This window comes from Zootoca vivipara, chromosome 9, assembly GCF_965207765.1.
Source record: "Zootoca vivipara chromosome 9, rZooViv2.hap1.1, whole genome shotgun sequence".
NCBI classification, from domain to species: Eukaryota; Metazoa; Chordata; class Lepidosauria; order Squamata; family Lacertidae; genus Zootoca; species Zootoca vivipara.
In genome coordinates, this window is record NC_142592.1 from 38,397,103 (window position 1) to 38,424,524 (window position 27,422).

The following is a 27,422-nucleotide window of genomic DNA, read 5'->3' on the forward strand; positions in this document are numbered from 1 at the left end:
ACTCTTCGTGACCCCATGGACCATAGCACGCCAGGCACTCATATCTTCCACTGCCTCCCGCAGTTTGGAAAAACTCATGTTCGTAGCTTCGAGAACACTGTCCAAACATCTCGTCCTCTGTCCTAGTGCCCTCAATCTTTCCCAACATCAGGGTCTTTTCCAGGGAGTCTTCTCTTCTCATGAAGTGGCCAAAGTATTGGAGCCTCAGTTTCAGAACCTGTCCTTCCAATGAGCACTCAGGGCTGATTTCCTTCAGAATGGATAGGTTTGATCTTCTTGCAGTCCATGGGACTCTCAAGAGTCTCCTCCAGCACCATAATTCAAAAGCATCAATTCTTCGGCGATCAGCCTTCTTTATGGGCCAGCTCTCACTTCCATACATCACTACTGGGGAAACCATAGCTTTAACTATACGGACCTTTGTCGGCAAGGTGATGTCTCTGCTTTTTAAGATGCTGCCTAGATTTGTCATTGCTTTTCTCCCAAGAAGCAGGCGTCTTTTAATTTTGTGACTGCTGTCACCATCTGCAGTGATCAAGGACTCCAAGAAAGTAAAATCTCTCACTGCCTCCATTTCTTCCCCTTCTATTTGCCAGGAGGTGGTGGGACCAGTGGCCATTATCTTGGTTTTTTTTATATTGAGCTTCAGACCATATTTTGCGCTCTCCTCTTTCACCCTCGTAGGGACCCAGGTGGCGCTGTGGGTTAAACCACTGAGCCTAGGGCTTGCTGATCAGAAGGTCAGCAGTTTGAATCCCTGTGACAGGGTGAGCTCCCGTTGCTTGGTCCCAGCTCCTGCCAACCTAGCAGTTCGAAAGCACGTCAAAATGCAAGTAGATAAATAGGAACCGCTACAGCGGGAAGGTAAACGGTGTTTCCATGTGCTTCTCTGGTTTGCCAGAAGCGGCTTTGTCATGCTGGCCACATGACCTGGAAACTATATGCCGGCTCCCTCGGCCAATAATGCGAGATGAGCGCGCAACCCCAGAGTCGGTCACGACTGGACCTAATGGTCAGGGGTCCCTTTACCTTTACCTTTCACCCTCATTAAAAGGTTCTTTAGTTCCTCCTCACTTTAGTTCCCCCTCACTTTAGTTCCTCCTCACTTAACCAACTACTGAATTTCAATCAACGGAAGGGATTTCTTTAAATAAGTATAATTAGGTTAAGGGAGGGTACAATACAGGACGCTACGTTAAAAGCAACATAGGAAGCTATCTCATACCAAGTCAGATCAATTGTCCATCTAGTTTAGTATACTCTACACTGACTGGCAGCAGTTCTCTGGGGTTTCAGGAAGTCAGTCTTTTCCAGCCTGCCTGGGCATTGGAAAAGGGACTTTTTCATGCAAAGCAGATGCTCTAAGATTGAGCTATTGCTGGTGGGGAGAAAGAGCATATATTCATTAAGGTTGTCTTAACAATTTACAGATATTTCCAGCTGACATGCAAATAGTGTGGGCCATCCCAGGTGAATCACGGAATCAAGAAACAAGAACAGTGGAAAACTTACTCCATTAACTTTGGACATTTAATGGGGAATGCTGGCCTGGGAGGAAAGGGAACCACCAATCAAGTGAAGCCAGCATCCCCTGAGATTCCTCATGCACAGAGAAGGGAATTTGTATTTGCTTCCCACTGTGGGCACATAGTATCTATCCATCCATCAAAGAAGTGCATAGCACATTATTAATCAAAATGTGTGCACCACATAATGGTAGAATGCACTGATTATAAGAGAAAATAGTAGTGGCACTTTACCTGTCTTTGAAGAATGTCCTCTTGCTATTTCTAAAGAACAGGGTTTCTTTGTAACTGTTGTATCCAGAAAATCACAGAGATCATTCTCATTTTCTACAGGAAATGCCTCAGAAGCAGCAGATGGCACTGCTTCTAGTGTATAACTCCTCTTCTTTGGAAAGGACTCCTGAAATAAAGAAATATAGCTTTTTAATTTTTTTAAAAATGGCCCTTCTGAAGACAGCAAAAGTGTGTAAACGTGTGTGTGTGTGTGTGTGTGTGTGTGTGTGTGTGTGTGTGTGTGAGAGAGAGAGAGAGAGAGAGAGAGAGAGAGAAATGTTAATAATTGGAAGTTCTAAAATTCCATTGAGCTCAATAGGGCTTAATCTCATATAATCCTATACATATCTAACCAGAAGTATGTCTCATTGAGTTAATTCTGACTCTCAGATACATGTGCATAGGTTTGCCGCTTAAATACTGCATATTATTTTCCTTTTGGAAATAAGTTCTAGCAATTGTTAAAATAGTATTTTCCCTCAAAAAGGAATTCATGGTTAATTCTTATAACAAGGATAGAAAAAACCAGCCAACTGTCCAAACATTATCATGAATATTATTATTGTTATACATTGTTAAAGATCATACTATATTATTTTTACAGTAGTGTGCACAATGCTTTATGAATTTCCATATGCAAAAAGTTCCTACCCCCCCCCCCGCCCCAAGAAGCTAAATTTGCAGTGTAGATTTTGACCATATGGAAGACAACAGAGGTAGAGAGGGGGGGAGTATGTGAAAATCTTTTAGCATGTTTCGTTATTCCTACATCCAAGTAGAAAGTGATATTTTCCCAATATTATTGACAGTTTGTAAAGGTTATTTCCTCAGCTGATATAAACAGGACTTCTGGGCAGCAATGCTAGAACAGGGTGGATACAGCACATTTTTAAGAAATCTGTTAGCTGTTGTCATGATTGAGTAATATACCTAAAATCAAATCCTGACTTTCATTAGAGTCTAATTTTAGTCAATTAGAGATGATTCAGCCTTCAATCTCTACAAACTAATCTGAAATGTCAGAGCTGTCCAAGTTTACATGCAGAATAAAGCTGTGCATATGAGTGTGTATCAGTTACTGAGCACTGAACAGTTGAAACAATAGCAAAAAGCTATATAGTGTGTCCTGAATATTAAAGTGTTACCATTGATAGTGCTCTAGGGCAGTGGGGAATAATCTGGATCCCCCACTAGGATAAACCTAGTATAATCTGGTCACTAGATGTTTAAATCTAACCAAACGACATCCTCTGAGTCCCCATCGGCAATATGAGCACAGTTATACTGGCCTGCCTTACAGAAGTGTTGCAAAGATTATGTATAGGAAATGATCTCAACAATCATAAAAATGCTAAGTATTAAAATAACTATGAATTGTATGAAAAATCAGTTCCTTTCGTCTGTTCTGAACCTATTGATGATTCAGTTTTATTGGGTTCTAGTACTGTGGTATGCATTCTAGTTGGAGGGAGGGAGAGAAAGTCTCTCTCCACACCTTTCATAAGTGTCAATCATTATCATATTAATAATCATTTTTTTAAATAGCCTATTCCAAAAAAGCTTTAGACTTTCTTCATAGGGAATGTGCTCCACACCCCAATTATTGTGGTTGTTCTTTTCATAGCTTTTCTAGTTCTATTCCAACATTATGGATTTATATAAATGTTTTACAATACCAACATCCCCCCCCCCAAAAAAATCTCTAGCATGGACTTTGCATTTTTCACAGCTGCCACATATTAGGTTGACATTTTCATTGAGCTACCTTGGGTAGCTGTCATAAGTTCAGATCCAGTGTATATGTTCGGGATGTGTATTGAGCAACTAATGTGTTTTTAAAAAAACTAACACTGTGCACATTCATACTTCATGGAGAATGTGCATAGGGTCTGTCCATGAACAAGAAATATACAAATCTCAACAGGATTGTGTACATTCTCAGGGCATGCTAGATAATTTCCAATGGGCCTTGAGGGATGTACATCCTCAACTATATTTGTACATTCTGTGTTCAATATTAATTATTATTTTTATTATTTTTATTATTATTATTTATACCCCGCCCATCTGGCTGGGTTTCCCCAGCCACTCTGGGCGGCTTCCAACAGAAAAATAAAACACAGTGATCTATTAAACCTTAAAAGCTTCCCTAAACAGGGCTGCCTTCAGATGTCTTCTAAAAGTCTGGTGGTTGTTTTTCTCTTTGACATCTGATGGGAGGGCGTTCCACAGGGCGGGCGCCACTACCGAGAAGGCCCTCTGTCTAGTTCCCTGCAACTTGGCCTCTCGCAATGAGGGAACCGCCAGAAGGCCCTTGGTGCTGGACCTCAGTGTCCGGGCAGAATGATGGAGGTGGAGACGCTCCTTCAGGTATACAGGACCGAGGCCATTTAGGGCTTTAAAGGTCAGCACCAACACTTTGAAATGTGCTCGGAAACATACTGGGAGCCAATGTAGATCTTTCAAGACCGGTGTTATGTGGTCTTGGCGGCTGCTCCCAGTCACCAGTCTAGCTGCCGCATTCTGGATTAGTTGTAGTTTCCGAGTCACCTTCAAAGGTAGCCCCACGTAGGGCGCATTACAGTAGTCCAAGCGGGAGATAACTAGAGCATGCACCACTCTGGCAAGACAGTCCGCAGGCAGGTAGGGTCTCAGCCTGCATACCAGATGGAGCTGATAGACAGCTGCCCTGGACACAGAATTGACCTGCACCTCCATGGACAGCTGTGAGTCCAAAATGACTCCCAGGCTGCGCACCTGGTCCTTCAGGGGCACAGTTACCCCATTCAGGACCAGGGAATCCTCCACACCTGCCCGCCTCTTGTCCCCCACAAACAGTACTTCTGTCTTGTCAGGATTCAACCTCAATCTGTTAGCCGCCATCCATCCTCCAACCGCCTCCAGGCACAATATGCAGATTTTCCCAATAAACGTGTTGCTGACTCCTTTGTGCGGTACATGTCTGCTGTTATGCACTTTATACACTCAACACACATTACCCCAACAAAAGCAGAATTTTTAAAATAAATATGCATCACTTCACTTTACACTCATTTGCCATTTTGTTGCCCATTCACTTGTTCTGACAGATCCTTTTGGAGCTCTTTGCAGTGTGCTTCAGTTTTCCCTTTTCTGAGTTATTTGCTCTAATCTGCAAACCCAACCACTTCACTCCTCAGCCATCCACTCCAGGTAAATAGCAATCGTCCTACTACAGAAATCAGTGGGTGAAGCTTTTCAAGGCAGAGGCAAGATCACATGCTAATTGCTGCTGATCAAGCCCACAGTAGGAAGAACTCCTTCAAAACTGGGAGGGAACTCTAAGTTTAGAAGTAACTTATTTAAAAACAATGCATCTCAAAGCTCTGAGAAAGCAATAATACTTTAAACAAATTTGCCCAGAGTCTGAGCATGCCATGGATAAGAGGCACTACATTTCAGTTACTCGGGGAAATTAGCAAAAACAACTAGTCCTATTCTGGGTTCAAAATAAAGTTTTCTAATGCTACCAAAATGGCACTGTGAAGTAAAATTACAGCTTGAATGGTCAAAATGCAAACAAACAAACAAACAAACAAACAGAAACAATACGCAAATCGAAACATTGCCATCCTTCAAAATACAAAGCATTCTGAATTTTGCAATGCAGTTCTCCAGTGAACAAAAATACATACACTCAGGTGAAGTGTCCATAAAAATGAATAAATTGGTGAAAATAACATACAGTTATGCATTATATTAGGGGGAAATTGTGTTGCAAACATGTATATAAGGCAAAATTGCACACAAATGTGTATATTAGGATAGATGAATTACCGCAAAAAAAATTCACAAACTGATGAGGAAATGTGGAGAACTGAAAGACTGGAAAAATAAGAAACGGAAAGAGATTTTCCAATTACTAATCACAAAACTGCACATGGGGGGGGGGGGGGGGGGCTCATATGGTTGCTGATGTAGAGCAACCTCCCAAACAGACACTCTTTAATTCACTTGGATGAGTTCCTGCTTCTACTCAAGAATCTTCCCATCTTTTCAGTTCTTATGAGAAACATCACCAGAGCGTGTATGGTGACTCCTAATACTGTATAGTCAAGTGTGCTTGATCTTTTGTCTCTGCCCTCTGCCTGAATTAGTCATACACTTTGGCTAGCCATCCCCCAGATTTCATTTTACAGAGGATCACTGAACCATGCCCGAAAAGAATTCCTGTTGGACTGTTAATATAAGCAAGCATATTATTAAGGCTACACCAAAGCCTGGGCACTCAGTCTATATGGTTCCCGGAAGCACTCACCCGGAAGCAAAGATGAACCAATGTGAAGGAATGTAACTTAATAGCTAAATTTGGAAGTGCAACATGGCAAACTTAGAGAATAAAGCTTGCTTTATATATATATATACATTTTCTAAAGTGACAAAAGTATTTTCACTGCTCATTAACCTAGGCTGCAGTCCTAAACACACTTACTAGCTTGTAAGACCCACTAACATAATGTGTCTTTTATATTATTTTTTTAAATAAACATGCTAAAATGAGAATTCCAGCTTTAAGACAGCTTAAATATTTGCATACTCTTTTTTCCATCAGAACTGGACAAGATGAGCTCTCTTATCTATTTTGTAGTATCTCATAATCTCTAGAACAAAATACAGGAAAAACTCTGCATACCAGCACCTATGCAACACCAAGTGACCATGACACTCTACTTCCACTCTGAGATAATGAAATAGAAATATAACCCCACCACCACCAAATACACATGTGGGGGAGGGAGAGTGAAAAGTTAACTTGTCTGCACAATACCTCTGTGAAGGCTCTTATGATAATTGTTCTTTTTAATACTCTGGAAACATATTTTTAAAGTTGCTGAAACAATCAGATATATACTAAATGAAACTTAGTTTAAAAAGAACACATTTCAACATATATGTGCAAGTTCAGACAACCAGATTTTTTAAAAAAGATGAAGGCCTGGAAGGAATCATTTGTACATTTTCTCACCACCATTTTAGGGTTACCAAGGGCATAAAGGATGACTTCAAGGTCTGGCTTGCTTTCTTGCCAAATTTCAGAGCAGTGTTCTTCTGATAAGATTGACTCCATGTGGAAACAGATCTACAGGCCCAGTACAATGTGTCTGGAAGTCTAGCCTTCAAAATCTTTTTATGTGGCTGCTGGTGTTCTGGCAGGTGGCCTAGAAATCACTAGGGATCTTACATTCATTTATTTGTTTCCCATTCAGTTCTAGCGGCTATCTGTATCTGGCAGGGAAGTGGGGAATTTAGGAACAAAATTATACAATTCTAGTGTGACAACCAGGCAATATTGTAGGTTATAAACAGTTGGTCTTCCCAGTCTGAGAGGGTCATGCAGCTTGTAAAGTAATATGTGCTGATATGCTTGTCGTTTCAAATCTCTTTTTCAGTTTGTCACATTTTGGGGAGGACAATGACATACTACAAGCCTTTTATTGCTTTCAGAAGAAAGAGGTACATATTTTTGTACCTCTCAGCTGTATCTCTCGACGTTTTGAGCAAACCTCATTGCAGAGAGTGTTACATTTGGTGTCTGACTGTCAATGGCATCCAAGTCACTGCAGAGGCAAGCAATTTTATTATCAAAATGCCTAGCAAACCTGTCACAGCAGGCTTCCGATAGCTGCTGCAACTTCATTCACTGAGGAGATTAAACTTTCCAAATAATGCTAGAGGACAACTATTTGAGGACACACTGAGGCAGCAAATTAAACTGCACCATCTTATCTAGTTTTGTGGGATCAGTTCCAGCTTTTGAGACCTGAGAATGTGGATAAGGTACTTGAATGAATAAAATGAATGAATTTGAGGAGCCAAGATGGCGATGGAGACAGCAGCCTGGTCAGACTCTCCTGCTTTCAATTAAGCTTTTAAGTAGTTTTTAGCCACTTCCTGATTTTAAACTCACAGTTCTAACGTTTTACTGGCTGTTTTATTACCTCATCGCTTCTCTTTGGATTTAGTTTATTGTTTTATTGTTTTACTGCTCAATCTGTCCTACTGCAACAACGGATGCCTGATGAAGCCTGTTGCTGTGAATGACTTGCTGTTTTCTCTACTGGCTAAAAACTTGGATTAATACATTGCTGTGGAGACTTGGTTCTGGCTTGAATAAGGTACTTGCAGAAGTCCTGCTGACCTTGTGCCTTCGCTACCCTTGCCAGTTTTGACATTCTCTGCTCTTCCTAGAAATTAAACACTACTCCCAACTCCTTTGCAAGTATACTATATGCAATAAAGAATGTAGAATCACACATAAGCAAGGGGAAGGAGAAGGAGGAGGAGGAGAAGGAGAAGGAGGAGGAGAAGGAGAATGAGAAGAAGAAGAAGAAGAAGAAGAAGAAGAAGAAGAAGAAGAAGAAGAAGAAGAAGAAGAAGAAGAAGAAGAAGAAGAAGAAGAAGAAGAAGAAGAAGAAGAAGAAGGGAGAAGCCTTGTCCAGAAATTGTCATAGTTGACATATCAGCTGAAGGTGGTAAAAGACACTCTTACCTACTGTGGCCTCCAGGAATAAATGAGAATTAAAAAGCATCACAGATATGTATCTGCTCCATTGGGGGACTACAATCCCACCTAGAACAACCAAATTACGCAGTTCTTGGACCACCTTCCCACAAAATCTTCATCCACAACCGACTCAGATGTAACAGAGAAACAGAACTGGGTATCAATAGCATACTTGTAACACCATGTTCCATATGTCCTAATTGCAACTCCCAATGGCTTAATATTGATACCAAACGGCACTGGGGCCATGACTGCACCCTGCTCTCTTGCTCTTATCAGTTTTCTGCTAAGCAAAGTGAATATTGACATTGCAAAGTTTAAATGGGTGGCTGAAAAGGAAAACAAAACTACAAGGGGAACACTTTCACTATTTTGTTCTTATTAAAATAAAGAAGAGGCACATTTGCTGAACCTCTTATGTATAGTTATGAGCAGCATGTTACAGCTCAGTTTGTTATCCTATCATTTCTATGTGCGTATTTACGGAATACATTTCACACCTGCTTTTTCATTTTAAAAATATGTGTGAGAAACATAATGCAGTTTTCAGTCAAGTCATCTGAATATTTTGATCAGTCCTTTATGCTTCTCAACAAACACAAACAACTACCATATTATAAATGGCTAGAAGTAAAATAAGAATAAGCAGCATAAGCATTTCTTCTCCTGCAAAGAACCTGTGCATGGGGGGGGGGGGCAGCAGAGCTGGGGAAGAATGGGATGCTGAATTATTGAGCCATAAGACCTTTAAAGTTAGGGTGACTTTTCCAGCATTTTATCTTCCTAATGCATGAGAATTCTCTTCTTTGTAAAAATCAAGACAATTTGTCATATCGATATGATATTTGAAACAAGGGATCTATCTAGTAAGGGGTATCTTTGGACCTAGTTCCAAAAACACTAATGAAGGCTGGCATATTCTGACTCCATTCCAAAAAAGGCTAATAAAGACTGGCAAAGTCATAGCAGTTTAAATTTTTGGTGGTGAAGAGCAGCCATTACATATCTGCAATCCCCCCCCCCTATCTCCACAGCACCAAATCATATCTTCAACTTTTCATTTGGGCAATTTAAATTATGGGAAAAATTCAAGGATATTGCCAGGGCATGGTTTCTGTTGACGTAGTGGTTTGAAGTTGCTATTTGAATCTGTCATTTAACTAAGGGCAAGTATTGTCACCCATGTCTGTTTGGCAGATGGAAGCTTCTCTGGTGGAACCTGCTCCCCAAAATAAAAATAGCAATTTCGTCACCAGGCTCTAGCAGTGGAAGACATTAGATGTGGGGTGGGGGAGCTGCTACATCTGTGCAGGTATGTGTGTAAAAGAGAGGTAGATGCAGTATAAGAGTGTGTTTTGCATATGCTGGTGCAAGTGTGTGATCTGCTCTTGCATCTGTTTATACATAACTGCATCTGACAGGTTGCTGAGTTCCCCTCTGCCCAATTATTATATGCAATAGACTATTATGCATATAATAGGAGTGCCTGGCGTGCTATGGTCCATGGGGTCACGAAGAGTCGGACATGACTAAACGACTAAACAACATTATGCATCTTTTCACAGAAGTATGTGTGATGTATGGTTACATAAAGTCAAAGGGCATAGATAGTATAGATACATTAGTAGTTAAATGTTATAAAGGTGGTGACCATTTTGAGTGCATCCAACTGAGGCACTATTCACGCACATAGAATCGTAGAATTGTAGAGTTGGAAGAGACTCAAAGGGTCATCTAGTGCAACCCCCTGCAATGCAGGAATATGCAGCTGGCCCATACGGGGATTGAACCCATGACCTTTGCAATATCAGCACCACACCCAGACTAACTTTCCAACCTGGAAGGAAAGGATTTGTGCCTTAATTTGTTTTAGGGGAAAAACAATTTCCCTATTATTGCATTTTCAGTTTAGGGGTAATAATATGATTTAATATTTATTTAAATTGTGAATGAATAATAGGTATCAGGGCTATGCAAGTTTTCTGATCTACTATGCAGACTGAACACAAGCCACCAGTCATGTACAGCACCCTCCTTCCAATCTTCTGCAGTCTCAGGAAAGCAACAAGCACAGGAAGTCTATCAAGTTGCTGAGAAACACCCAGATATGTCTCGTGGGATCTGTTCCTCACCACGGGTCAAAATCCATGTAGACTTGCATTAGATGATAGCAACTTTAGCAAAACTATCCCTATTTATAATTACAAAGTAAAGCAAATGAGATACTAAACTGGTAATAGTATTAACGTGTAATGTCAGAATAGTGTGGGTGGGTTGTTGTTTTTTAAGCCAAGATACTGCCCACTCACATGGATAGCAGGAAGCAGAGATGTGGAGCCATTGCATGAGCCCTGTGATGCTCACAGCCTATATGGTATGGAAACGTTGCCAACAAACATTGCCTTGTGTTGACTAAGGAGGGGTGATGGTTGATCATGCAGAACCTTTCAGTTCAGTTTCCAGCTCTGAGTAGAATGTATGTAAAGGCTGTGAAATGTACTCGGAGTCGAGAGTGAATTTCATGCTCTTTATTCAGCTCATAGTCATCAAGGAGAAGAGGAGAAGAAGAATGGCTCTTTTCCCAAAACCATCTGCTTATATACATTATTTACACAATGGGCCTTGCGTGATTGGCTACTTCAGGGCTACACCTGTGGGCCAATTATATTGTGGATTGACTTCTGCCTGCAGCCTGATTGGCTGCTCCTACAGGCCAATCAGGTAGCAGATTCACTTCTGCCCGCCGCCTGATTGGCTGCTCCAGCAGGCCAATCAGGTTGCGGATTCACTTCCACCTGGAGTTGGATTGGGTAGCTCCCGCTGTTTCTGAATCCTATTGTTCTAGGATTCAGCTCAGTACATAACACCCCTCCCCTCTAAGTTCCAGTCCTGCCCGGGAAGTTGCATTCGTAGTCCCCAAGGTCTGCTGGCCGCCTCCGTGTGCGTTGTGGCCTGGGGTGTTCCTTGGTCAGGGGTTCTGGTTCTGGCTCGTGTTCCGAGGCTGCTGGCTGTGCCGGGGCTGTCTGGTCTGGCGCCACTGAACCACTAGGTTGTGGCTCTGGTTCCGGTGTCCTTCCAGCCTCGGGGCGCCCCTCTGTGTCTACTGCTTCTGCTTCTGCTTCCCCTGCCCACCCCTCTCGCTCTACAGGCCTCACTGCCCTGCTGTCCCCTTGGGACCCCTCTGTCCCGCTCTCCTCCCGGGTTCCTCCTGGGAATCGTCGCCGTAGCTGGTCGCAGTGGCGGCGCCAACATTGCCCCCCTTCCGTTAGTACCTCGTACGACACGGGACCGGTCACCTTGGTGACTGTGGCGGGTACCCATGCTGGGCCTGCCCCAAAATTCTTTGCGTACACTGCGTCCTGGGCCACAAATGTCCGGGGGTTCCTGCCTTTCCCCACCACTACCTCATCCTGAGCTCTGTCGGGGTGAAGTCGGTCCAGTCTAGTTGCAAGGCGCCGGCCCATTAGTAGTTCAGCTGGGCTCCGGCCCGTCGTTGTGCTTGGGGTGCTGTGCTGTGCTAGAAGAAATGCGGCAAGGCGGTATTCCCAGTCCCCTTGTGTCATGCGGCGGAGGCTGTCCTTGGTGGTCCGCACCATGCGCTCCGCTTGGCCATTGGTGGCAGGGTGGAATGGTGCTGAGCGGATGTGGCGGATGGCGTTCTGCGCTGTGAAGGTCTGGAACTCCTCTGACGTGAATGCGGTTCCATTGTCCGAGACGAGGGTGTCAGGGAGCCCGTGGGTTGCAAAAAGCTTACGTAGTACCCGGATGGCTGCCGCCGTAGAAGTGGACGGTACCAGTGCGACCTCCAGCCATTTGGTGTAGGAATCCACCACTATGAAGAATGTTTTTCCCTGGAAGGGTCCAGCGAAGTCCACGTGCAAGCGTGACCATGGATGTCGGGCGGACTCCCAGGGCTGGACTGGGGCCCTTGGGGGATCCGGGCGGGATTCTTGGCAGGTCTGGCAGTGTTGGACCCAGGCCTCTATCTCTCTGTCAATCCCCGGCCACCACACATAACTCCTGGCAAGGGCCTTCATCCTCACTACCCCTGGGTGTGTCTCGTGTAGGGCTGTGAGGACCCTTTTGCGGAGGGGCTGGGGAACAACAACCCTGCTTCCCCATAACAGGCACCCCTTGTGGGCCGACAGTTCATGTTTGCGGTTTGTGTAGCCAGCGAATTCTGGCCCGGGGCTGCTGCTGGGCCATCCTCGCCACACCCAGTCCAGGACCCGGGAGATGACCCTATCTTTTGTGGAATGGTGCGCAACTTCTTGTGCCTGAATGGGTCGGTCGGGAAGCAGCTCCAGGGTCATAACCTCTTGCGCAGGCGCTGGGTCGGGGCCTGTTTCTGGTAGTGGTAGCCTGCTGAGGGCGTCTGCGTGGCCCATCGCCTTCCCAGGGCGGTGGATTAGTGCATACTGGTAGCCGGCAAGGAAAATTGACCACCTGAGGACACGTGGAGACAACACTTGGGGGGTCTGCTTCTCGGGGGCAAACAGGCCAAGCAACGGCTTGTGGTCAGTCACTATGGTAAAGGGCCGCCCGTACAAGAAATCATGGAATTTTTTTACGCCCTTCACGATTGCCAGACCCTCCTTGTCAATCTGTGAGTAGTTTCGTTCGGCTGCAGCAAGCGTCTGGGAGAAGTATGCCACCGGCACCTCTCTTCCATCCGGGAGTTGGTGTCCCAGGACAGCGCCGATGCCATAGGGAGAGGCGTCGCATGCCAGCACCACTGGCAGCCTCTCGTCGAAGTGTGCCAAGACCGAGTTCGAGACGAGCAAGTCCTTGACTGCCTGGAATGCGGCCCTTTGTCGCTGGCCCCACACCCAAGGGGCCCTTTTATCTAGGAGTCTGTGTAGGGGCTCCGCTACCGCTGCCTTATGCGGAAGAAAGGCATGGTAAAAGTTCAATAGTCCCAAGAATGACTGAAGTTTGGGCTTGCTCTTGGGCGCTGGGGCCTCACAAATGGCCCGTACCTTGTCACCGGTTGGATGGACCCCTTCTGCGTCCACCTTAAATCCCAGAAAGTCCACCTGCGGCACTCCCAGTAAACACTTTTCCCGCTTCACCTTGAGGCCCGCCATCTGGAAACGGTGCAGGACGGAGCGGAGGCGGTCCTCAAATTCCTCTGGTGTGGGCCCGGCGATCAGTACATCATCGAAGAAGGGGGTGACGCCAGGAATCCCTTTAAGGAGAGAGTCCATTAGATTCTGGAATATGCCTGGTGCCACGCTAACGCCAAATTGCAGCCGCTTTACTCTGAATGCCCCTCTGTGCGTCACAATCGTCTGAGCCTCTGCTGTGGCTTCGTCCACAGGCAACTGTTGATACGCTTGGGCCAAGTCCAGTTTGCCAAAGATTTTTGACCCAGCCAGGGTGGCGAGGACATGGCTGACCACTGGCACTGGGTATGCATGGGCCGTGAGAGCCTTGTTTATGGTGCATTTGTAGTCTGCACAGATGCGGACCGAACCGTTAGGCTTGACGGGTGTGACAATTGGAGTTTCCCAGGGGGCGTTGGGCACCGGCTCCAGCACTCCTTGCTCCACGAGTCGGTCCAATTCCTCGTCTATGCGGGGTTTCAGGGCGAACGGGACCCGGCGGGCCTTGTGCCTGATGGGTCGTACAGCGGGGTCTAGCTGTAGGGCAATGGGGGGTCCTGTATATCGTCCCAATGCCCCATCGAAAACCCCTGGAAACTCTTTGCATATGGCGTCCACGTCCACTTGTAAGCTAGTGCGGTTCACCCCGGTAACGGCTAGCCCCAGAGGTCCAAACCATGCCAGTCCCAGTAAGCTAACGTAGGGGCCCTTAACTACCAGCAAGTCCAATTGTTGCTTTCGCCCTCGATATTGCACCCTGAAGGTCCCCACCCCCATTGTAGGGACCTTACGTTTCTGGAAGTCCCGGAGGGTGAATGGGGCCGGCCTTAGTTTGGGACCCCCATTAGGGCACAGTTCCCTTAATGTTCGGGCCGAGATTATGGATAGAGTTGAACCCGTGTCCAGCTCCATGCGGCATGGGGCTCCCTCTATCTGTACCTCTATATAAATTTTCTCTGTGCTGGGATGGGGCAACTGGAATACCTGGTAGTCCGTGATCTCCGTCGAGTTGCCTTGGTGCATGGTGCCGTGTGACCTGGGGCTCCTGGGTCGGTCATCTGATGCTTGTCGACGGGTGAGTCGAGCCCGACACACCCGGGCGATGTGTCCCAATTTTCTGCACTGCCTGCACTCTGCGTTGCGGAAACGACAGGTCCTCCTCTCGTGGTTCTCCCCGCAGCTTGCACAGTTCCCTCCTTCTCGTCGAGGCTGCTGTGGTGTGTGTGCTGCTTGAGTGCGCCGCTGTACTCGGTGTACTTCCTCCCTGTCAGATTCGGATTCGTCGGTGAGGTCTTCGTGGTAGACCCTCGGTTGGGATGGCGGGGCCGGTCATGCCTCTTGCGTTGACCTCTCGGCGGCTTCGGTTGCCAGGGCTTCCTCCAGAGCAATCTGGAACGTGAGGTCTTTTTTGGCGTAGAGGCGTCGTTGCAACATCTCGTCCCTCAGGCCACCGACGAGGCGGTCACGAAGCATGTTCTCCAACTCTGAGAAGTTGCATAGCCGGGCGGCTTGGCGGAGGGAGGTCACAAACCCAGTTATGGTTTCCCCCGGGGCTTGCCGCTTTGCGTAGAAGGCATTTCGGCAAGCTACCACCGAGGGCTGTGGTGAGAAGTGCTCCTTCAGCCGTTCCATTATTGTTTTGTACGAGACGGTAGCGACATCTCTAGGTGCAAGGAGAGCCCGGGCGATTTCAAACGTCTCCTCTCCACAGACGCTGAAGAATGTCGCCCTCTTCATGGCATCGTTGGTGACTTCTTTCGCTTGCAGGAGGAAGTTGAAACGGGCAGCGTACCCTTCCCAGTCTCCTGATGCTGGTTTGAATGGCGAGAAGCTGCTGTCGGTTGCCATTCTGGGTTCCTTGGGTCCTGGAGCTGAAGCCTGGATGCACGGTGCGATGCAGCGGTGCAGCAGGTGGCGGTGCTGCGGTGCAGTGCGTGGTGGCGGTCAGCTCAGCAGGATCCCATCCTCGTCGCCAGTGAAATGTACTCGGAGTCGAGAGTGAATTTCATGCTCTTTATTCAGCTCATAGTCATCAAGGAGAAGAGGAGAAGAAGAATGGCTCTTTTCCCAAAACCATCTGCTTATATACATTATTTACACAATGGGCCTTGCGTGATTGGCTACTTCAGGGCTACACCTGTGGGCCAATTATATTGTGGATTGACTTCTGCCTGCAGCCTGATTGGCTGCCCGCCGCCTGATTGGCTGCTCCAGCAGGCCAATCAGGTTGCGGATTCACTTCCACCTGGAGTTGGATTGGGTAGCTCCCGCTGTTTCTGAATCCTATTGTTCTAGGATTCAGCTCAGTACATAACAGGCTGGATAGGCATAGCTAGGCAGCTTGATGCGTGACTGGAAAACATGAGGGGATTGTGGTGTCACAGACTGCTAGGCGGGGATTTACTTTGCTTAGCCATTGCAGGGGAGAAGTTCCATATATCTGCTACCAGGCAGGGTAGGCTTCCTGGCTATGGTGCCTTCCTACCAGATTTATGGTTGCCCTTTGCCTGAGAATCTCCCTTGCGTGCTTTTCACAACAGTGTTATCATGATCACAAGGAATGCATCATTTTTTCTTCTAAGAAAATGACATGATTAAAAAAACTAAAATGAAATTCATTATAAAGTCTGCATGTTTTTAGAAGAAGAAATGTGTCTCCTTCCTTAAAAATGTAATTAAAATATTTCTATTACTATGGCAACATAAATAATAAATAGCTCTGTGCATAGCTTAGCAAATAATTAAGGAGTAATATTCAGTTAAAGTATTAGCATATTAGCTGTTTAGAAAAAGAAATAATCATGTTAGGGCATCATAAACCTTGAGTCAATAATAAGATTAAATTATACTTCATGATACTTTTTTGAAGCTTATTATCTGCTATTATTAGACACATGGAGATAAAGCAAAATGCAAAAGCTTTATTTTTGGTATTTCAGAAATATGATACCATAATATGGTTTACCACATTGATCAGCTGCCACCACCATTTTCTCAAAATGATAAAAATGTTTTGTGATCCTATGGAAACAATCTGTGGGGCTACTGCAGAAAACAAGTTTGCCATATAGAGCAGACACCATTCAGACACAGTTCTAAATGGCTTCCACACAGCAGTCTTTCTGTGCAAAAATGGGTTTCAACCATGGATGAATCATATTAATGATGCTCGGAAGCAGAGCAATCCAAACCAAGGCCAGGAAGATGCAGAGTGGTGGATTCACTGCTACACTTGAAGCCTTGCCAGCTCATGCCAGTCAGGATAGGCAGATTCCCCCCCCCCCCCTTATTTTTTGCTACATCAGTTCTATCTGGTGCTGCTGCCCTAGTGGATTTAATGTGGCTATGGCAGTACACTGCTACCACCAAACATCTGATTTCAGTGCTGACTGTTGGCTACCATATGGGGAAGAATGTGATACTTGAGATTTCCACCACAGTGGATCCTGCCCCCTCACCCAGAAGGCACACCTCTCCACCAGTGCCAACATTCACCACCCTAACACACAGCCCTACCATCAGTATTGGGGGATTAATACTGCATTTTAAGTAAGCAAAGGGGCACAACTTATTTCCTATAAAAGTACTGACAATTGAGTGCTTTTACATATCCCTTGAAAAAAAGAAGCATGATCTGAGTGTATCCCCAAATAGTCAAGCTACATTCACATCGCCAACAGTTGGAATTTGATGGGACCTTTGACACACCTTATCAGCATGGCTCATATGTGCTTTAAAAAGGATCTCAGGAGAAGATGATGTGGTGGGAAAACAATGCTGAACTCCCTAATGCTGTAGCATGTTAAAAAAAATTGGTAGGAAACTAGTTTCACTATTTACTTAAACCTTTAATAGCCATTTTTCTAAATAATTCATTGACTCTGGTGGCACACAATAAACCTTTTTATAACCATCAATATAAATTAAAGCCAAGTAATAAAATGACATAATAGCCAAGCAGAACGACTGGGCGTATAAGACGACCCTCAACTTTTCCAGTTAAAATATAGAGTTTGGAATATACTCGCCGTATAAGAAATACGACCTGGCATATAAGACGAACCCCGACTTTTGAGAAGATTTTCCTGGGTTAAAAAGTAGTCTTATATGCAGGAATATACAGTATATAGCAAAGCACAACCAGTAGCCTGAAGAACAGCAAAGAGCTATGTGTGCTAAGTGGGTGCTTATTCCTGCCCCCACCCCGGTGCAACTAATAGTATTACTGGACAACATTTTGAAGCTATTTAAGAAAACATAGCACAAGATGAATTAGCAAGCAAAATTTTATCTCTGATCAACCATAGTAACCCAATACTACTTCTGCATCAATAATATTTTTTTACTTTTCATCTCTGATTAGAACTCACCTAGAATACACATACCACTTTACTGGTCCAACAATATCCTACAGTGGAGATGGAATGCTAGCGGTAGTGGGGGTTTCTGTGGGGGGGGGGGTGGTTCTAAAATGAATACCATATTCCATGACTTATTTAACTGTATGAACCATACTGAAAAACAGTCATAAGACATCACTGGTTGGAGCACCTTTTTTGTTGGTGTTAAGTGAGAAAATTGGTTGTCATTTATGTTGCTCAATGATAAAAGTTTTAAAGCATTTTGACGGAAATTTTCTCTGTGTGGTACATTATCTAATTTATGTACTTTACAAGGAAAAGAACGCGGGGTACCTGTTTCATAGAGAAATATGAGACAAAATTACATTTATTTTAGGATAACCCTTACTAGCTTATTTCCCTGTTAAATTGCTAGCTACTGCATTTATTATGATAATTACATTTGCTGAATTACTTGCTCATCTGCTGTTTCTGCCAACAGCAGCATCTCCTCATGCAGAAGCCGATTAGCGGGAGAGCTGAGTACAAAAGTAACCTCTGTTTTCAGATTCCATTATTTCCAGCATATCCTTTGTCTGAAATCTGGCAAACATGCTGAAGTAGAATGAAAGCCATGGTACTCTCCCTTAAATTGATTAAAATGGACTACTATATTGGCAAGCCGTAATATCCATATAAACTTCAAAGTTTACACTGTGAATTCTTGACTTTACAGTAGAATTTCTAACTGCTAGGTAAACTGAAAGTTTGGGAGTCTTTAAGAGTATACCACCCACACATTCAAGCAGCTACTGAGCAACTGAAAAGGGCACTATGTAGTCTACCCTGAAGGAATCAGCAGGCAATGATTATACCCTGCTGAAGATTGAGGGAAAATCAGCATAGTGAAAGAGAGCTGAAATTTATTTTAGTGCTTCCTTATATTGATTGTTACTTTCCAAAGAAATTAAGCCAACCATTTTCTTTCATTTGGTACAGTCTGTGATTTATTTAACAGTTGGACATTCCTGATGTAAAGCACATATTCCCTCACCCCAATTCCCTAGCCAGTTCCATTGAAATACTGCTTCCACTCATTACCAGAGCTAGCTGAGCAGCTTTCTGCTAACTAGTTCCTAGTTTGGATGTACCAAGTGCTCTCAGTGCCAGATGGCTAAGGTTTGGAGCCAGGTAAGCAGGAATCTGCTCATCTGAGTTCCAAAGCTCAGAACTCTTGTACAACTGTGTGTGAGTTCCCAAAGCAAACCACATATTGATTTTGCATAATAAAGAAAAACATACACACACATAACATATTATCCCCCTTCTTCTTACCCTCCCTCCACGAGATCCTCCTGCCACGAGAGAATCCTCCGAAAAGTGAGCAGTCGAAGGTGGTTCATTTTGTAATTGGGTTTGTCCCCATCCCTCCCTCCCCCCAGAACCCCCCCCCCGCCACCAAGAGGCTCTAGGATGACAGGAAGAGATACAGGCGAGTGTCCACCCAACTATCTATTCAAATTTACATCATTAATACATAAAATAATACACATTACAAAATATCACACAAAAAAGAAACAAAACAAAGAAAGAAAAAGAAAAACCAAAAATAATTATATAATTATTCATTTTTCATAAACATTATTTTATAGGCTTCCCCTTTTCTGATTTTCATTTTAAAATCTCAATTAGGCAATTTTCTTATCATATTCCAAGGTGGGGATACTCACAGAGTGACAGAGGATGGCGAATGGATGGGGGTCAGTGCAGAGGAACCAAAGGAGCAGGACCCATCACCAGAGGTGACCCCCCCATTTCCACAAACACGGTGGGGTCTGAGGTGTAGGGAGCTGTGGGAGGTATGCTCTAGGAGGCTGAGGCAAGCAAGGGCCCACAGCCAGCACCCTAGCTGGCCAGGTGGGTTTTTTTAGCTCTGGGAAGAGGCGTGTGATTCCTCAGCTGGAGTAGGCACAGAACAAATGAGGATCACATGCCTCATTAAGCCCAGATGCTGCAATCAAGATTCAGGTGATAAAAGGGAAGCAGAGTTGAGGTGCTTGAAAAGAATATCTGTTCAGGCCTTTCTTTTTTTCCTTAGTGCCTGCTCCAAGTTACAGTTCTGCAGCTTACCCAGTCCCCCACCCTTGGCATGTTAAAAGATGATGAAATTCTAGCATGTTTAAGCTAGGATGCAAGTCTCAGTACCACAGCTGCATTACCCAAAGGCCTTGCTCATGCTTTCCTTTGTCCCACTGCAGCACAAAGCAGCTTTCACAAAGTTATCAGAATGATATAAAAGTTCCTATCAAACACAAACATGTAAAAAGGACAAATCGACAGCATTTCAAAACACACACACACACACACACACACAGAGAGAGAGAGAGAGAGAGAGAGAGAAAGAAAGAAAGAAAGAAAGAAAGAAAGAAAGAAAGAAAGAAAGAAAGAAAGAAAGAAAGAAAGAAAGAAAGGTCAAACCTTGCAGGAAGGATCCCTGCAGCAAATAAGCAAACAGTCCCAAAAAGCACAAACCCCCACCCCTTGCAGTTGCTTGCATGGCTCTTTGCCTTGGGAGTTTTAGCAAGTTCTCAGATCAAGTAGATTAAAAGCTGCCTTGGGGCTCAAATCACAGGTGGAACTCTTCAATTTGTCTTTGGTCTTCCCTTTGGTTGTAGATCAGAGGCTCCAAACTCAAACTTCAGTCCCAAAGCAGTCTCTGTAGTTGCATAGTGAGCCTCAAGACACAACTACATGATCAGATTTCCCACTGACACACTAGAAGTCCCCTCCATCTATTTTCCTCTTGCTGCCTCTGGGTAAGTCCACTTCATCCCGTCCCAAACTGCAAATCAAAGTTCTGCCACAAGTCCCTATCTGGAAGCACCACCTTCAGGATCAGCTGGCCCAGTTCAGTCAAGTTGGCGGCCAGGAATTCCCCTCACTGCTTAGTTGGGAGGCCTTCTAGGGGGGGCAGCTGCACCCCCCTGCCCCATGCTGGGTACACCCATGCTCCCAACATCTCTCAAACACTTCATGGGCCCAAGCAAAGGCAGGCAACTATTCAAGTGGCTCTTGCCCCCAAAACTCACAGGAACCTCACTGCTGGGGCCTATGTAAGGGCTGCACCCATTATAAGGACTGGTTCTCCACCCTGCAAGCCTATCTTGGCGCACCCAAGGGACAATGTCATTGGACGGTTTTATCTCATCCAATTCAGCAGGCACCGGCTGCTACTCTGGTGCATGCACACATGTATCCAACTTTCCCACACGTTTTTCTCTACTGATTCCTCAGGTGCTTGCTGATCCTTCTGCATTGTTCACACGCACCTCCCAATTCCTCCTGTTGCATTTCTTCTTCTGGCATCTCTTTAGGCACTGTTTCTTCTTGCTCATGCATGCACACCTCTTGCATCACCGCGGGCACACTTGGAATGAAGAGATCCATAAGCAGCATCTCTTCACTTCCATCTTGCAGTTCACTCTCCTCTGGAGCACTTTCCTCCTTCACTGGCCTTTCCTCCTGCATCCATTCTTCTACAGCAGGCTCCCAGGGAGTGGAGAACTCATCAGCCAGGGCTCTCACCTCCAAGGAGGCGCCTCACCCACTCTGCTTGCAGCTGGTCTATTTTATCAAACCACTGGCTCTGCTGCTGACTTTGTCACTTCTTCATTTGGTCAAGCTGCTTGCTCCACTGTTGCTCCATTCTCTCAAGCTGTTCAAGGAGTGTTGCTATTCCTCCCTCCATCATGACTTGGACACACCTTGCTCACAGGTCTTCCCTGAGGAAACATGAATCCTACTACTGACACCAGTGTCACACACCACCCCAATCTCTGAGCAGTGTGAGATTCCAGGGGTTCCAGGCGCTTACCCAGCATTCAGTTTCCTTCATGATGTGAGACAAGAGAGCCAGTGGTATCTTTATGATAGATGGTTTATTTACACATATACACAACCTGAGCTTATGATGGAGGGGTTCACAGCATTAATACCCCAAGAGGGTCTTGCTTCTTCTATAGCCACAGCTTTCAATTCCTGCAGAAATCAGGCATGGCTCTGACTGCCTTCCAAACCTGTTGCCTTGCTTCCAGCTTCTTGCTTACACACACAGAGAGAGCTCTCAACTTTGTCTTTGTAACTATCAGGGAGTTGAGGGAAGAAGGCCCACCCATTTGTATTCTGACACAGAGCCACTTCCTTTGTTACTTTAATGCCCCATATTCAGAGGGCCATTACCTCACCAGGAAGCTAACCTGGCTATTCCAGGAATTGAATCTGTGCTGGGTCCAGGAATTAGATTTGACCATCTCTAGTTGTGAAGCAGGAGGCAGGAGTTCAGATCCCTCCAGGAAGAATATGGCTCCATTTACCTTTGGAGTGCCTAGCAATAAAATAAAAACAAATAAATGTCACACCCCCACAGTCTCTTTCTGAGGCCAGATCCTAGTTGGGTGTGTGCATGGGATCCTTACCTACTACTCCCTAACAGCATAGAAACTACACATGTTTCCTTTATAGCCACATAGCATTTATTGAACAGCATCTGGGGTGGTGATCTAGAAAGGGAAAAGTACATGGGTGGGTTTCCCAACCAGTTACTGCAGCAAGACTCCTTCTCTTTGGAAAGTAGCTCAAAATACATCAAAGTAGTGTGTACAGAGTCCTTTTTGGCACCAACACCATGGTGCACCTGCTATCTTACATGGAGCCTGTGGTGGTACAGGAGCCTAGCATGTTAACAAACCCACAGATGAATAGCCATAAACATCCTTGTCACAGCTGCTGGTCATGGGGTGCACTTCCCTCCTGGCCAGAATGAAGTGGGGTATGGGATAGATTCTGTACCAGTAAGTGACCTGTAGAGAGCGAGGGGAGACACAAAAAGAAAGCAACAAGCAAAATCAGTGGTTATAGCACAAAGTCCCTGAAACTGAATATACTGTAGGTGTTTGTGAGGCAGTGAGAGAAGCAAGGAAGTGGCAATGACAATGCATGCCCACCGTCAGAAAAGCCATCTTACTGACACTGGCATCACTGATGCTTACCTGGACAAGGCTGGGATGGTGCAGTGGTTCTGCTGGTGCAACCACACAGCCCCAACCTTGCTGTGGCCCTGGCCAGGTAGCAATGCCAGTGTTTGAACATGGTGCTATTTCAGTACTCTGACAGTGCTAATTTCTCAGCCTCTCACCCACTGACGGAGACTGCTGTGACTGTGTGCATACATCTCCCTTTGAGGTTACAGGGAAACACCAGGGCTTTTTTCAACTGGAACTCACAGGAACTCAGTTCTGGCACCTCTCAGGTGGGTGCCATTGCCATAGCACTGGGAAACACTAGTGGCTGATTGTTTCCCTCCATGCCTTTGGGATGTGACACTGCAAAGTAAAAGTGCTTGCGTTTGGCCAGCAATTGCAATGATTGGAGTGCCAGACCACTGCCAAAGCAGAACTTAACTAAGTGTTTCCCTGTATGTGGGAAACACCGTTCACTGCTGTTGTGGGGGGAGAAGCAGAGAGAGCATGGCAGTTCAGACAAGATCCCATATTCATGTGTAGCAAAGGTGGTGGGTGGGAGAAAGAAGACAGTTGCAGCAGTTATACATTACAGCTTGTTTCCGCTTCTGTTACTTACCTGTGTGGAGCGCTTTTGCCATGCATCTCCAGTGGCTGGGGTGCAGTTTGGCATTCAGTGTGGAGTCCTGAGATGAGGAACCTGTAAGGTTCTAGGCAGAAGAGTGTTATCAATGGGCTCACATTCCCATAACTGTTCTGGAGATGGGTTGTTTGTGTGCAAAGTACCTTTCCTCCATAGTTTCCTACTTCCAGAGTTTGCCCCCCCCCCCAGCTTGTGAGCTCTAAGGTGCACAGTATGAGGTCAGAGATATATACCCCTTTGCCACTTGCTCAGTCATCTGATGAACAAAGAGGCCTTGCATCTGATGCCTCTGCAGATTAGGATTAGTATCATTCTGTAAACCAATAAACAGTTGGCAAGGATGAGAAGACGATGATTCCACTGACTCGATTTCCTTTTGCCTTTGAAGTATTGTTTCAGGAACAAAGAAGGTATTTTTAAAAGCTGTAATTTGTTAACTTTCAGAATCATTTTGCCCTGAATGTTCAAGTCTTTAAGCACATTTAAGACATAATGTGCTTTAATTTACTCCTTTGTTTTTACTTAATTCAGATATAAAAAGAAACACTAAAAAGTACAATAGAAAAAAATATTACTCAACCAATATTTTATTGTGAAGTAAAGAATTGAATAAAATACCTGAGTAAGACTAGGAAAGCCAAGATTCCTGCATCCATTACAAGGTGTCAGTGCTTCCCACAAACCTGTCGGCCCACAACTGTTTTCACCTCCATCTTCTTCATCCTCTTCTGTTGGTAACAGGTTTGTTGAGGATGATTTCTGAAGATGAAAGAGTAGCATTTCAAAAATTAAGTGTACTGTATATTTTATGAAATAAATAAATAAATAAGTCTACTGAAATAGACCACAGCAGAATTTGTATATACTGTGCCAACGTGAATGAATCTTCAAATGGAACTACAGGAAGTTATACTTTAAATGTCTTTGTTCATCCCTTTGTTCAAACCATGGAGCCACCTGGGATGAACAAAGACATAGGATTCTTATCTCATTATGCATGATCAAGCTTTCTTTAGCGCCTCAGCCCTTGCTTTTTTTCCCCTGCAGGACCAATTGCAGTCATCAGCAGTCGTTAACAGCCATCAACAGGTTTACCACTCCTATCAGCCCATCACCCATTCCCACCCACCCCCACCACCCTCTGTATATACATAAGGGTCTGGCTCTTCTGTTTCAAGTGTATCTGAAGAAGTGTGCATGCACACGAAAGCTCATACCAAAATAAAAACTTAGTTGGTCTTTAAGGTGCTACTGAAGGAATTTTTTTATTTTTGCTTTGACTCAGACCAACACAGCTACCTACCTGTAACTAAATTAGTGTTGTATAAATTGAGCAAAAATGTCTACAGGCACCCAATTTGCCACCCATTCTTGAATTTATAAATATTCTCCAACACCTCCCATTTTGTTTCTTGTACTCATCTGCCCAGATCTGCTTCCTAGGCTGCCCTCTGACCACTCATCTCCCTGCAATTCCTAATTAATAATTATTTATAGAAGACTGTGACACTATCTCCTTCATGGTGATATCGAGATGTACAAATGCATACTGGAAAAAACCATCAGGGGCCCAAGACAATTTCCTGTTTAGGGCAATCATTTTTCCGAGAGTCAGAACTTGTTCCAGCTGACTCTCTGTAGCCAGGAAAGTGGCAAGAATGGAATGACACAACAAACTAGGATAAATCAGGATACAGAGCTCAAATATAACAACAACAATGTTAACAGAAATTGAGAGTCACAACCAACTTTAGACCATGGTTTTGTTGTCTCCAAACAAGTTAAGCTAAACAATCCAAGTTATAACATTACTTTTGAACCAGGCCAATGACTTTCACGCTCTCAGTTTGGCTGGGATCAACTGCCATTTTGGGTTCCCCTTTCCAAAATGGTCTCTTCATTAGGTAACAGTTTGAATCTGAATTTGCTATACACAATTATTTTAAACCCTTTAATTTAAGCCCTCTTTAGTGTTTCGGCAGAAATAGAAATGGATAATGAATGAATGAATGAATGAATGAATGAATGAATGAATGAATAAAAAGATTGCTATCCTACCTTTCCTCCTAGGAACTTGAGGTGACTAAATAAATATGATACCATATGACTGACGAAGATTAAATGTACAATTTATCTTTCTCGTTTAAATACACTGGGTATACTTTACTGTATTTTTGCATTTTAAAAATACCTGCTTATCTGCTGTGTATTTGTAAACTAAATTTCAATGCATTTCTTAATGTGCTACTTGATCAAATTATTTTGACAGAGAAATGGTACCATATTATGTGTTGCCATAGAAACAAGCACTCTTGCACAAATGATTAAAATGGCAGGGTGAACTTTGCAGGATCTGGAGTTTGAAGGATTTAGTACATTGTTCATACAAACGAGCACATTAAGATTATATGTCCCTGATCAGTAGAGACGTGTGTCAGATTCACCATATATCTACACTTTTACAATTAGATCCAATATTTCTTATTTCAAAAAAGTTAATCTTAGAGGACATTTTAAATGCTATGCCAAAGGAATGCAAAGCACTCATTTACTAAAAGCAGTGGCATTACTATTAGGGGAATTATGTATGAAATTGGTAAAGGTTATCTTTCTCTCGTATTTGTATGATAACCACAATAAAAATGTGGCCATTTGATATTTTTTTTAAAAAAAATCCCACTTCTATCCAAATATTCTGAGCATTTCCTCTCTCTGAAAGTTAGTGTGGCAGGGGGTGGAGAATGTCTAGATGTCTAGCTTGGCCATATTTAAAATAGAACTTTCATGCACACTTACCTGGAAATAAGTTTTTAAAATCTTACTTTTAAATACACATGTATTAGAATTACACTGAAAAGCAGTTAGAGTTGTTCTGATCTTTAATGCATTTGTTCACAATTTAAAAAATAATAATAATCATGGGAGGCATGGCTAGCTGCAAAGCTAAATGGCAACATAATCCTATGTCTCTGATCACAGCAGGGCTAAAATAATACTGAGGGACAACCATAGGTCTTGAAATAGCAAAAACCTTACTGGTAATGATTGGATGATTTTATGGCTTCTAAAAGCAAGTCCGCACATGTTGACATACAAGAGCAAATTGAAGACTCGTTATCTGGGGACTCAGGTGAGGCCTCATATACCAATATGTCTAAAAGCAACACTCATCCTCAAAAAGCATCAGCAGTCATGGAGGCTGATACTCATATGCCTATATTGATAGACTTCGCCCAGGCCCTCATGGGTGATTGTACCATCTTCTTGGCACTATTTGAAATCCTTTCTAGTCAACTAAAATACATATCTCAAACTGCAAACAAAGCACTAAGTCTTGCTACTACTACTACTACTACTACTACTACTACAGAGGATCTTGCCCTGAAGCTTGAGGGACAATTGGACAGAAATAGACACCAAAAAAAAATTTCAATTAGAGGCCTAAGAAGAATCAGGAAGCTGGGAACATGACCCAAATTCTGGTGGATTACCTTGAACATAAATACTCCATACCACTAAGGCCACCTGAGCCTCAAGTGACAGCAAAGGATCCAAAAGTACCCCCAAGCTGTGTATCCAGTCCTTAGTGCAACCCCATCAAGAGCAGGCAACTTCCCAGCTAACCGGTCCACTCAGCGGTTTCATGTAGATGTTAAACAATATAGGGGATAAAATCAGACCCTGAGGAACCCCACACTGAAGCCTCCAGGAGGCTGAATAACACTGGAAATGTCCATCAAAGTAGGACTAGAACCACCACAAATCGGTGTCTCTATCTCCGAAAGCAGCTCCAGAAGTAAACCATGGTCGATGGTACTGAAAGTTGCTGCGAGGTCGAGGAGAATTAACAGACACTTTTCTCGTCTCTCTCCCAACAGGTCACACAGGGCAACCAAAGTGGTTTCTGTGCCAAAACCGGGCCTAAATCCTGATTAAAATGGAGCTAGAAAATCCGTTTCCTCCAGGAGCGCCT

The 27,422-nt window shown here is 44.2% G+C and overlaps 1 protein-coding gene across 6 annotated transcripts in view; it reads right to left on the reverse strand.

Annotated features, from left to right (window-relative positions):
• The window catches only part of ANKS1B (ankyrin repeat and sterile alpha motif domain containing 1B), a 327,182-nt gene that overhangs the window by 232,446 nt on the left and 67,314 nt on the right, over positions 1 to 27,422 (reverse strand). For all 6 annotated transcript variants that reach the window (XM_088651954.1, XM_088651950.1, XM_088651949.1 and 3 more), the window contains 2 exons: positions 24,068 to 24,208; positions 1,761 to 1,926 (listed from right to left, as the gene is read on the reverse strand). In XM_088651954.1, the coding sequence (XP_088508080.1) occupies positions 1,761 to 1,926; positions 24,068 to 24,208 (307 nt within the window). The remainder of the gene's footprint in view (positions 1 to 1,760; positions 1,927 to 24,067; positions 24,209 to 27,422) is intronic.